Source organism: Talpa europaea (assembly GCF_964194135.1).
Source record: "Talpa europaea genome assembly, chromosome: 5".
Taxonomy (NCBI): domain Eukaryota; kingdom Metazoa; phylum Chordata; class Mammalia; order Eulipotyphla; family Talpidae; genus Talpa; species Talpa europaea.
This window is the reverse complement of record NC_140071.1, coordinates 95,773,955-95,787,807: the sequence shown is the minus strand read 5'-3', so window position 1 is coordinate 95,787,807 and position 13,853 is coordinate 95,773,955. Positions and strand designations below refer to the sequence as shown.

The following is a 13,853-nucleotide window of genomic DNA, read 5'->3' as shown; positions in this document are numbered from 1 at the left end:
AGGTCTCTTAAAAACTTTGCTTTTTTAACTATGGCACAGTCACAGTTATTAAGTAAAGCTGAGGTCTAGCCAACTTTCTGGTTTTGCTGCCCAAATTACTGAATGTTTGGTTAATTATAGCCCAAAAACACCCACATACTAAGAAACTTTTAAACATTTTCTCCCCTGGGCAACCACCTGGTACACCTGAACTGAAAGTCCACCACATATAAATTAAGTATTTACTCAACTAACCTACTAAAGTCAATGGCCTTGAGGAATACATTAAAAATTACATAACAGTGTGGCTTTTATGATTTAAAACTCTAAAGCTTGAATGCTATGCCCTCCTCTTGACCTGGAAAACTGATTTTAATTTTATTTGCAGTATTATGGAACAACCCCTAGAGTTAAGCACATTGTTGCTAAGTATCCAATGTATGAACTTATATATGGAGTGTAGCATAGGATAGATGAGCTGGAGGGGAGAAAAAAATTGAAATATAATAATGCTGAATTATTATATGTCTATTGATGTTTGTTAATAAGAGAGTATAAGTGATAGCCTCCACCATTCAAGTTGAATGTCTACAGTGATGTAGATGTAGATGTCCTAGGGGCCTCCCTGGTGGTGCAAGGGTTTAAGCACAGCACTGTGAAGCTATCTGCAGCCTCTGCAGCACGAGTTCGATCCCTAGCCTGCCAGGTTGCTACCCACATAGTACAGCAGACCTCTTCTGTCTCTCCCGCTGCTCCTTTCAGCAGTGTGCTTTGGTCAGTCTGCCTGTTCTGTTCCCCACTCTGTCTCTGATGAATCCTCTCTCACCCCTCTGCACTTCTGGCCTGCACCCCAGCTCTTTATAAAAAAAAAAAAAGAAGGGCCTCCCTGGTGACGCAGGCGGTTGAGTGCAGAGCTGTGAAGCTGTCCACAGCCTCTACAGTGCCAGTTTGATCCCCGCCGGCCTCGGAGCAACCCACATGGCGAGCAGGCCTCTCCTGTCTCTCCCGCTGCTCCCCTCAGAAATGTATTTCATCAGTCTGCCTGTTCTGTTCCCTGCGCTGTCTCTGGTGAATCCTCTCGCCCTCCCACACATCTGGCCTGTACCCTGGTTCTTGTATAAATAAAATAAAATCTTTAAAAAAATAAAATAAAAAAATAGATGTCCTGATAAAACCTATATGACTAGGAAAAGCTGCTGTTTTAAGCTTCTGATTAAAAGGGTAGCTATAGGGTAAGTGAATTGGGCAGGTTTTTATGTCATTGGCCTCTGTGGCTATCTATCACCTGTGGCCTTGATTGTGTTAACACAGAAGGTGCTTGGGAACGTGGGGCACAGGGCACATGTGCCTGATTGTGGACACCTGGAGCATGGGTGCCTGCATGCATAAGTGTGCACACCTGAGCCTAGAGGTGAAGCATGTTAGGGCAGCATTACTCAGACAGCGGAGCAGCTAAGAGAGGATGAGCAAGAGGTATGAGAGGAAGAGACCACAAGAGAATGCCAGAGAAAGCCCAGAGGAAAGCACGAATAGAGATTCACAGGGGGGCCAAGTTGCTGTCTCCCTGCTGGCTTCCCCTGTATACTATTAAAAAACCTGTGGGAACAATGCCAAGTGCTCCAAGCGTCTCTTTTAAGCTGCCTGAACCAACGGTGAACCTACCCGGCCTGGGATGGTAGCAGAACTGTAGCCTAATCAAACATGATGTCAAAGGTAAGCAAGATCAATTATCACAGGGAAATAAAGATGAAGAAACTTGAGGAAGAGAACTTTAATTTCAATTCAGTTTCGTTTAATCCCCAAATTCATTGTCATGAATCAGAACAAGGAGTAGTATATAGGAAAAGGTAGGTTAGTTTCCCGGGTTATATAAAAGGTTAGAATATGAACAAAACGATTGTTTCCTCCCAAATCTCAAAGACTAATGACAGTGAAGCAGAAGCTAGAAAACGTGAGTCAAGCATGGAATCATTGCAGGTACCAGACCACAGTTAAGGGACGTCTAACTCAAGCAAAGCATCATTTCTTCTGGGTCTCAAGAGCTAAGGAATTAGTCAGCTCCCATCCTCCTTCTTAACCATTCACCACCCGAAAGATGTTCACAGTTTCTAAAGTATTGAAATCCTAAAAACTCAGCAAGGGATGTTGAGGTGTACTGGAACATACTAGTATGAAAAGTGATCAAGGCTAATGACAAGAAAGAAAAATATGGTGTTGACAACATCAAAGTGGTTGTTGCCTGCTGGGATATCTTCATCATCAACCATGTGTATTGGCCCCAAATCTGAAGCAAGAGGGAATAAACATAAGAAAACAAGGCACAAATGACAGTTCAACTTGGTATCTCAGAAAACTACATCACAAGCCCATGAAGCTGCTCCAGAATATGTTTTTAACCTTTTGGAAAGCACAACTTCTAAATCCTAACATATTTCATGAATTTGTTCAAAAAAGATAATGTACACGTGGTCATATGAGCATAGTATAATATCATCAAAGACCTGCCTAAGTCTCCTAATGAATTGCTCTTGAATTAAACCTAAGAACCCCTGAAAATACCTGCAAACTGTTGAAAAGGGTTAGAAGGAGTATAGGAAATAATCTATATGGCAGAGCAATAGTTAAATTGTGATTCATCAACACAGTGAAATAGTATGCAGTAGTTTTTAAAATAAGTTAAAGTTATATATACTGATGTTGATATTCTAGTGTAGATGTTCAAGATATACTTTGAAGTGAATAAAGCAGCTGTAAACCAATATAAATAATATTTTATTAAATGAGGTGGTTATAATTTATTTAATGATGTCCCTTTGATAGACATGTCAGTTGATTACAATGTCTTCCCCTGTCCCAAGTTTACTACCTTCTTTAGCTAAGTTTCTGATTCTTTTTTAAGATGAATTCCTAAAATAGAAATTGCTCAGTCAAGATACGTACTTTGTGAAGTGTTAAAGAGACATAGTCACATCTCTTTCCAGTTAAATCATATAATTCCCAATTATAACTGACCTTTTTAGGACAGTCCATTCACCATGCCCTAATTATTTTGCATATTTTTTTTAAGATTCATTTATTTATGCATACAAGAGCTGGGATACAGGCCAGAGATGTGGGGAGGTGAGAGGACTCACCAGAGACAGAGTGGGAAACAGAGCAGGCAAACTGACTGAAATACACTGCTGAGGGGAGCAGCGGGCAAAACAGGAAAGGTCTGCTGCACCATGTGGGTTTCTCCCTGGCCAGCTGGAGATCAAACTCGTGCTGCAGAGACTGTGGGTTGCTTCATAGTGTGTTGCTTAACCCCTTGCACCACCTGGGCGGCCCTATTTTGCATATTTTTAAAATGTTTCTTTGACAGCCCAAATTTCTTTGGGGTTATTTTAATTTGCATTTTTGTTTATTATGGGGAAAAAACATTTCTTTCATGTTCATATTAGTTTAGTGCCTTCTCCTTTTGCAATTGTTATTGCCTTTCACATACTTTTCTATAAAGTTTTAATAGTTTTTTCTTTAGTATTTTAAGTATTCTGTATAGAAGAAGTAGAGAACCTTTGTCATATCTTTAGTGACATATTATAGTTTATATATTTAATCTCTTATTATTTATAATGTATTGGCATATAGGTTTTAACTTTTTATGTAGTTTGAATTATTGATTTCCCTTTCTGACTTCTTCCACCATGTCTATGTTTTAAGAGTCCCATACAAAGACTAGACAAATATCTATCTATATTTTCTTGTAAATTTATTTATAGTTTCCTTTATATATTTCAATCTGTAGATCTTCTGGGATTTTGTGGAGTAAGTTTAGAGTCTTTTTACTTTGATCCATTAATTATTATTTTTAGTATATTATTACTATTGAGCCTACCCATTTTGTTTTACTTGTATTTTACATATGGCTTGGAGTTCCAGATCTCCTGGGAACTAGTGATGGTCTTAGGCAGTAGTCTTTTAGCAGCTACTGACAGTGCTATGAATTTGAAGTGAAAATTTTCTAAGTACAGAATTTTCTCAACCAATCACATTGTTTATTATTGTTATTATGTGTGATTGCTTTTAGCACTCTTGATATTTATTAAGGAACAATTTTTTTCAAGAAAGTAGAATTACAGTTCTCCTAAAGACATAAAATAAGTATCTGTCTACAACTTTTAACTCATTAATTAATGGGGGACCAATAAGGTATTACAACTGGTCCAAAGAATTCAAAGAGACCTATAAAGGGATAAGAAATTCTGAATTGAGTTTACTAATAGATGTAAAACTGACCTGTCAAGATCAATGCAAAAATTAGTTGCATTCCATCAAGCACATCCACTTTGTGTTTATTCAGATAAGAGTTTGAAATATCATCAGATGTCTACAATTTATTGTTGGGTATAAACAAAGATGAGACTATATATGAGTGAGCAGTCCAAATAGTCAGTATTTGATTTTTGCCCATTTCAGAATCTCTCATAATTTTCTCTGACAGCCTTCTGTCTCTTTGCTATAATAATTTTATTTTTTAATTATAAATTTATTTATTTTCTTACATCGTCATTCATTTTTGTACAATATTTGATTTCTCCTCTCAGGTGTAGTCCCAGCAACCCATCAGTACCCGTGACCCATCACCATAGTCCCTTTTGCTCTTCACTCCCCTGTTCTAACCCTCCCTCCCCTGATGTATATAATAATAATTTTTTTAAAAAGTTATATAAGGCTGGTCTCATTAAGTTTGCCCAGTTGTTTACATAGATATAGCAAAAGTGTTATTTTACTATAGAGGGCACTTTTGTAAACTCTAAGGTCATACAATTTTGATGAAATAATAAATTGCACCTGGAAGTTTTTAAAGGAATCTGAAATGGGATTTTTAAAAATCTCTATTATTTATGAACCTGAGACTAACAAACTGTACCAGATAAATATTGTTCACTATATTCCACATGAAATATCTATCTATTGGGTAAATTACTCTCTTCTCGAGGTCTCCATCTCATTCTGAGATGACATGTATACAATATAATATTCTTAGATTTTTTTTAAAACAAGAAATAAATCAGGCTTTGCAGGCATTACTTCCATAAGTAAATTCAAGCTAAATTCCTGACAAGTGATTGTTCCTATAGATTAAATTAGTGTTATTTTTAAATATAGCTAACATTCCAGGCAAAGGCTTGGTTTTACAATTTGTATAATTACATCCTGGTAAAAAGGATGACAACTTTTCATTGAACTTACACAAGTAGCTAATGGTTATGGAAGTAAAGAAACTAAACAGAAATGTCTGAATCCTAGAAGAATAAGTAGGAATCAGTTATCATTTAATGATGTTTCATTTCAGTTTACAAAAGCGGAGTCTGTCGAATTGCTATGGGTTGCAGATTGTTTGACAAGAAAGAACTAGATAATTCTAACATAGTTGGAGATAGAACATTAAAATAATATCAAAAATATCTACAAATATCTACAATAAAATTTCCCACATTCAGTCCTACTATAATTGATTTCTGTTTCACTGGATCTTGGGTTAGCCATCATATCAGTCTTCTGGTTTGGTCTAAAATGGATCCTGAAACCTTGGCTTGGTCCATCGCATTGAATAATCTGAATGTTGTGTAAACAGATGTCAATTTAGCTTTTAGTGCCCACAATTACGGTACTTAGTACAGTCCTTTTCCATGAAATTATGAGAATATTCTTTGTGAAAGACATAAAATCTCTGAAAGGAAGCATCAGAGTAAATCAGTACTATCTGTAAATAACAGGGAATTAAAATGACTATCTGTGGTTTATTACTGATAATCTTCAAATGTGCACAGTCTGGTAAGGGTTCATACTAAGAACATTGCAATAGACAGAAAGTTCAGTTCTTTTTGTGGCATGCAAAAAGAAAAAAAAAGATAATAGTCATTCCTCTTCCTCCCCATAAAATTAGACAAACCATGTAAGGATAAATGATTAATTTTAAGAGGCCTGTGACTATAATATCTTTAAAAAAAATGGATGAAACAATTATTAAGGAAAGAATCTTGAGATATGACATCAAATAATCCTGAGTTATAATTGTTTCTAACACTATCCAAGAGTAGGTCTGTAGTGGGACTAAACTTTTGTAGTTTTTAAAACAATAGCCAAAATTATCACTAATAACATCAGACAACTGCTATCTAATTTCATAAGGCAAAGCACCACCAGACCTCTGACACATCCAGGAAAACTTTATAGAAATATTCTAAGAGCTGCAAAGACTGTTTTCCCTAAGAATAAAACCAAATAAGATAGGAAAGGCATCAGCATAACTACAGAGACTTCCATAAAGCACACAAAATTTCTGACACGTTTGTGTTAATAATCTGCCTGTACAAATTTATCTAGATGAGCCTGAACATCTCTTCCAACTTGACAGTTTATCCGAAGGATTCTGCAGACAAACCAAATTATTTCCAGTACCTCTTTTCAAAAGTGAAAGAATACATTTTTGTGATTTTGCCTAGGGATCTTCTGGGAAATCTCAAGGAGAGTTTTCATTGTAAAAGATATCTTGAAAGTTTTGTTTAATTTTTTCTAGACTTAGAATACAATTATGGAAAGATAAACATCAGAAAAAATGTCAGAACATATTTGAACATAATTAATATAGGATTGGAGTGCTATAGCTACAATACTAAATTGACTATTTGATATAAAAACATTTAAACAGTAAAATATTGAAAAATAAAGATACACATTAACATAATTGTAAATAAATTTAGCTCTTTATAAATGATGATTCTCTCTGTTCTTTGCTTCATTTTATTTTATTTTTTCTTTTTCTTAAAAAGCCAAGCATGTAAAACCTTTGGATTCTGACAGCAAAAGTGAGGTTACCAGAGTGGGTGGGCACAGAATACAGGGGGCCCAATGGACTGCTGGAGAGCTAGTGAGACTTTGGTGATGGGCCCGGTGTGTTAATAATACCTATGAAATGTGAGTGAAATTCCTAAAACATATATAGTGTTGTAAACCAGTATTACAACAAAACAAAAAAATGAAGGATATAATAAATTTAATATAAAGCACTAAATTGTAAGATACTTAATATTTGCTAGCATATATAATGAAAAAAGAAAAGAAAATCATTCATACAGTAAAGGAATTAACAAGTAAGCCAAGAAAGCAAACCCATCAAGATGGGAAAAGCTTTACTAAATCTTTTAGTATTTTTCATTGCTTCTCAGATGGTAAATCAAGGTACACGATAAAAAACTAAGGCAAGAAATATTTACTTTCAATTTTGCCCTTTGTTTTACTTTTTCATATCACAGTAGTTCTCAGGGGATCTGTGAGCTTGAAACAGTTTTTATGTTAATTCTAAGATGTTATTTCTGTTAACATTTCAACCCCATTGCTATGGTCAAATGAATCAGTACGAAAATGTGTGGGTGGTTTATATATAAACCACATAGACAATACATTAATCTGTCCTTAATGTTCATGCTATTGTTTCAATCATTCATATTCATTGTGACTTTTAACCAAAGTAACTTCTATTATATAGAGAAAACTGGAGAAAAAATTAAGACCTGTCTGTCTTCTAAAAAAAAAAAAAAGTACTTAACAAACTGACAAAGCTTATATTATACCTTTGTATAGTCACATGCATTCATTAACATGATTCAAAGATAGGAAATTTTCTCAGGATCTAAGCAAAAGTATGTAAATTAAAAATATGCCTAATAAGTAAAGCATCAAATTATCAGTTTTTCTATCTTTGGTAGAAATTATCTAGATACAAATGAATATTCATTATATAATTCATCTGAATAACACTGTGTTTTTATGTTAATGAAAGATCTCAGGAATTATGTTCAAGTTAGTGTACTGAAAAATTTATTAGCTGTTGAAATAAAGTTATTAGTATAAAAATTCAATTTTGAATCTAATTTTTGAATACAAATTTTGAGTATCTTCAACACTGTGTAGGAGTAATATTAACTTATTTGGTCATTGTACCTGAGTAAACTTAAGCAAATCCAAATAGAATAAAATGTTTGCTTATATTATACCTAGCACTGATAAATTAGAGGAAAAACTCCTTTATACCAAAATTATTAGACTAGTCTGATACATCAAAGACTTACCTAATTCCAAGACTTAATTTTCAAAACATTTCTGAGTTTCTATAAGAAAAATTTTCAAGTATGCCACATATAAAGTTTCAAAACTAATTTCCTCATCTACTTGGAATTTTAGGAATATTTGATTTATACAGGAACTTATTTATATATGAATACTATAGGTAAATCATAACAAATCTTCTTTAATTTAGAAAACATTTTAACCTAATATATTAGTTCCCTCCAGATAGGAAAATATTGTATAATCATCCAAAAACATATAAAGGCATTTCCAATATGTGTGTGTGTGTGTGTGTGTATAAATATATATATACAGAATGAACTTAGTTTCAGATCTAAACATTAGCCAACTGTCAAAAGTAACACAAAGTTTATCAGTATATATATCAAAAAGTTGTTTTCTTGCCTGATGGGTACATAATCCTTAATTTGAGCTCAAAATAGACAAGCAGAAAAATAAAGAAAATAAAATACTGGGTAATTGTTATTTCTCACCCCCAGAAAGAACAAATATCTATCTTTCATTAATCCATTTACAGAGATCCCAAAGGTTAGGCCATATAACCAAATTCCAAGCAATTGCTGCCACCAACGGTGAATAATTTTTTGATTGTAACTGTTTTGAAACAAACCCAAAAATAGGAAAAAGGAAAATATGCAAAGAGACATAGGATCAGCAGAGTGAAACTTCTGTTGCTACTATGATTTAACTCTGGGAGTCAAGACAAGAAGTAACTGGGTTAAAATAGCCCACAAGGTGCAACACTTCCCCATCTACAAGGGCTACTCAGCCATTACGTGCCTTCACTGGAAACCACGGTGAAACCTCCAAAATGTTTACAGATTAATTGTTCCACAAGGGGAATAATACAACTGTCATGCAGATATAAAATGAATATGCCAAAAATTTCATTAATTATAGGAGTGAGGAACATATTACTAGAAGTTCAAAGGAGAATTCAAAAACCAAAATTGGTAATAAGAAAAATCAAAATTTACAATTTACAAATAGATTCAAAACTGCTTCCAATAAATGTTGATATTAATTGCATTCCACTCAGCCTAATTAATTGGCTTGTTTTTTTTTTTTGCTACTGGTTGTTTTGTTTGTTTGTTTGTTTGTTTTTATTTATTTATACAAGCACTGGGTACAGTCAGAAGTGCAGGAAGGTGAGAGAATTCACCAGAGCCAGAGGAGGGAGCTGATCAGGCGGACTGATGAAGTACACTGCTGAGGGGAGCAGCGGGCGAGACAGGAGAGGTCTGTCACGCCATGTGAGACCCTCGCCGGCGGCCGTGGATCAAACCGGTGCTGTAGAGGCTGTGGGCAGCCCAGCCGCTCAACCGCTGCGCCACCAGGAGAGGCCCTAATTGGCTTTTTTATACACAAGAATATTTTATATTATTGTTAGTTTTCTACAACTTAGAGATGTAGAATAGCAAAAAGTTAAAAGCAGAAAACCCTTGGATAGGTAAGCCATTTAGGACACCCCCTCTTGTTATTACCCGTTTCAAAGTCTTCACAATTTTACTGACCGTTTAATAAAAGATGGTCCAATATATTCTTTCTTAGCTAGTATAATAAATTATCATGGGAAATATACCAAATTTTCATTCTCAGATCTAAATTTCTTATTATCTCTTCATACAAGAGAGAGAACAAGTAACATGGTTCTTTTGTACGTGGAATATATAAAAGAACAAATGACTAATAATTTTCAATTGTAGATGTTGTATTTTGTAGTATCTCCCACTTCTCTGTTAATCTATACCACATAATGAATACTTGTACCCTTAAAAATTCCATACTATGATAGACTATACTGAGTAAAAGAAAATGATCAAAGCTGTTTTCACAAATTATAATTCAAAGAGCAGAGAAAGGAGGGAACCAATTGAAATAGTTTTTGAAGTGTTAAGAAACTTTTCAGGCCTCCCTAGTGGTGCAAGGGGTTAAGCACAGCATTATGAAGCAGTCTGCAGCCTCTGCAGCATAAGTTAGATCCCCAGCCAGCCAGGGAGCAACCCACATGACACAGCAGACCTCACCTGACACACCCACTACTCCCCTCAGCATTGTGTTTCAGTCAATCTGCCTGTTCTGTTCCCCACTCTGTCTCTGGTGAATCCTCTCACCCCCCACATCTCTGACCTCTATCCCAGCTCTTGTATACATAAATAAATAAATCTTTTTTTTTTAAAAAAAGAAACTTTTCATGAAATTCACCATGGCAAGTAGTTCTACTATATGAACCAATTTGAAACTTGACATCTTTATATCACAAACTTGAAATCAATATAGGATTCTTTTTAATGATTACACTGCATTCACAAGTATTCACAATGACTAAGAATTCTGCAGGTAAGTGACCCATGCAGTTCAAGCATGAACCAGGGACACTGTTTTGATCCCAGATTTTCTCACCATTGTCACAACCCAGGGCTTTAAAGTTACTGATGGAATTATCACTGCTCCTGAGAAAAGGAATCTGGGGAGAAAACATGAAAATGTTTCCATTGCCACAGTCTTTTTAGTTCTGTTTGCCACACTATTGAAGTAATAAGAATTTCATTTTCTGCTGATTATTTGCATGATTTGCAAGGACTTAACAAACAATATTATTTACATGTTTTAGGCTGATCCAGGTGACAACTCTACCAGAACCTCTATCCAGACAGACCTCTACTTACAAGCTGTCATTTTTGACCACATTTCCAGAAGAAAGACTTAGTTATCAACATGTTATATGGTTCCTTAATTGCATGCTAAATTAAAATTAATCCTACTGTGTAATACCAGAAACAAATTAGAATACTAAATGAGTTCTGCAACTGAAAGGCAGTAAAAGTTAATAAAGAAATTAGAAAGAAAACTATAATCAGGACTTATTTTTTTTTTTTTTGGTACTGATAGCCTCTTAATCTGCTTTGAGATTTTTCTAATTTTTCCCCCTTGAATACTGAAGCTGATTACAATAGTTCATGAGAGAAAATCTTCTTGTTATTTGGAAGATACAGTAATCATAGACATATAGCTTATATTTTCTAATACAAAAGTATTCCAGATCCTATTATTGCCAAATCTAGTGGACCAAAACTTATGCCATGTGGCATAAAATCATTGAATATTGATAAGGTAGTAGAAATTGGAATTTAATCATAGGAAAATAGAAATACAAAGTTTGAAATAGCATACCACTAAGGCCGTAAATAAAATTTGAACTGATGCTCAAAATGAATGAAAGTACTTGATATTTTTATGTGGACTATATGACCCCCATGACAACAAAGTTGAGAAGATGAAATCTAAAGCCAGAGAATTTTAGAGTAATAAGGACTTCATAAGAAAAGAACTTGGTTTCCTAATGTACCCTGCAGGTGGCTTTTGTATAGAAAAGATTTTATCCAGTTGTGATTTAAATGAGTATTTGGTTTTTCCTTTTTTTCCTATTTTTCCCCCAACAGAACCCCTTTCTAAACAATCCCACAGTAAACAATTCAGTGGGGCCAAGCAATGTAGAAGTCTCAGTGTGCGTGATGGGAGAGAACTGAGTAGGGCATCAGAGTTCCAGTGGAATGAGGAGCATGTGTTCATGCAGGAAGTGAGAACTGGCACAAGGTGTCAGAACTCAATCACTGCAAGCAGAATGGTGTTAAATTAGAATTGGATGTACTAGTGTGACCCTATCATTTTCAGAAGAAACAGAATATATGTAAATGTGTGTGTTCATAAACTTCCCTTCCTTTGTCCACTGAGTCTCAGATCAGTAGCAGCCAATATCAGGGACCATATCTAGCATCCAAATCTTAAGTTTCTCAACACCATTTTCTACCCAAAGAAAGCAGCAACCTTTGGGAAAATGACTAATCCCATAGCTGAGGAAGGGAAATTTCAAGAATCTGGAGTATCTTTGTGCCAGGAAGCAAAGTTCTCAAAAAATGAATGGAATTTAGCAAAAGGACACTGAACCCAGCTTGAAAAGGTTTCCATTGGACATCATAATAAATCATGATAACGATGGGCATAAATAAGCAACCATTATTTCATACTGATCTACATGACTTAATAAATGAAAAGTTTGATGAGGAATGGAATGTACAAAATCCTTATTATTTACAGAGCAAACAATGGAAAAGCCTGGAGGATACCACTTTCAGTAAGTGATCAGAGAGAATATGAGTAGCAATGAGCTGAATTCACTCCAAATGAATAAGATGAAATAAGTTTCATCTTTTGTACCTTTTGTAGTAATTCTACCAACATTGCAGAACTTGAATCTTCTCAGACAAACCCAAATCTAGGGACGTTATATAAAATCGGAGGTCTTCAAATATGTCACAATCATGGGAAATAGGAGAATAGAGTGAAAAGGCATCCTCAACTGATGGAGACTGGAGAGACATGACAAACAAATGTAACATATGATTCTGAGACGTAGCCTTATTCTATAAAGGGAAATCAGGGACATTGGTAAAAATTGAATGGCTTCTGAAGATTAGATAGTAGCAATGTAAAAATATTTATGTCCTGATTTGGACTACTATGTATGGTTATATAAAAGTTCCTTGATTATAGAAAATTATAGTAAAACATTTGGGAGTTAAGGGTATCATATCAAAAATTTATATTTAACTCAGGGGGGAAATGGTGTCCATGTTGTACTTATAAATTTTCTGTGAGCCTGGGATTGTTTGAAATAAAATAAATATTGATTATTTCATTTATAAAGTCAAAACCCTATTCCTTTATATTTTACATACAATGTATAAATTTTACTGTTCTCTCTATAGATTTGATGAAATTTTTAACAAGTATTTTGAATTCTACAGACTATTCAACTGAATTTCTTTAAATGTGTTAAATTTCATGTATTAATTATTACATTTAATTTCTAATTACTTCAAATTTCCAACTAGCAAATAAGCTTTGCTATAAATTTAAGTAATTAATAAATCTAATAAACTTGTGAATGCAATGTTGTTTATGTCCTCTCAAAATTTCAATGTGGCTTATGAATTTATAAAATTTTACCTTAAAATTCTGTCTGAATTAATTAGTCAAAGATCACATTTTAAGTTGGAATAGACTAAATCTACTGTTCTAACATTCTAGAGTTTCTTGAGTGTTTTAACTTTTTAAAATAATTTAAGTATCAGTATTTAAGATATGTTTAACAGGTTTAATCACTAAAATATCAGTTGTCATCACCAGTAAGTAATATATTAGCCTCTCAAGTGGATTTACTGATAGTACATAGTTACCAGAGATTTGAGTTAGGTTATGGGGTATAATTAGTTTGCTGGGGCTACCATAACAAAATGCCACAAACTGAATGATTTTAAAAGGAGAATTTATTTTCTTACTGTTCTGGAGACTGGTAGTGTAAGACCAAGCTATCAGTAGGTTTGCTTTTCCCTGAGGCCTCTGTCCAGGGCTCACTGATGGCAGTCTTCACTATTTCCTTATATGGTCTTCCCTCTGTTCCCTCAAGTGTCTCATCATGCTTCAGAATGTCCCTTCTGATAATGTGAGACTGGATTAGAGTTTACCCTAATAAGTTCATTTTAACTTAGATACCCTCTTAAAACCCCTGTCTTCAAATTCATCACATTCTCAGGTATTATGTGTGGAAGGGGGTAGGAGGGAGGGAGTTGGGAGAGAAGGTAGGACTTTAACTATGAGTCTTGGTGGGATACAATTCAGCCCATACCATGGAATGTAAATTATAAACATCCAGACCTTTTTTTTAAAAAAAAAAAAAG

At 34.4% G+C, this 13,853-nt stretch overlaps 1 protein-coding gene across 2 annotated transcripts in view; it reads left to right on the top strand.

The window, feature by feature from the left end:
- CFAP299 (cilia and flagella associated protein 299) overlaps positions 1-10,822 on the top strand; it is a gene marked incomplete at both ends in the record, with an annotated part of 568,636 nt that extends 557,814 nt beyond the window's left edge. For both annotated transcript variants that reach the window (XM_084233913.1, XM_084233912.1), the window contains one exon: positions 10,727-10,822. In XM_084233913.1, the coding sequence (XP_084090039.1) occupies positions 10,727-10,822 (96 nt within the window). The remainder of the gene's footprint in view (positions 1-10,726) is intronic.
- Between the last annotated feature and the right edge of the window lie 3,031 nt (positions 10,823-13,853).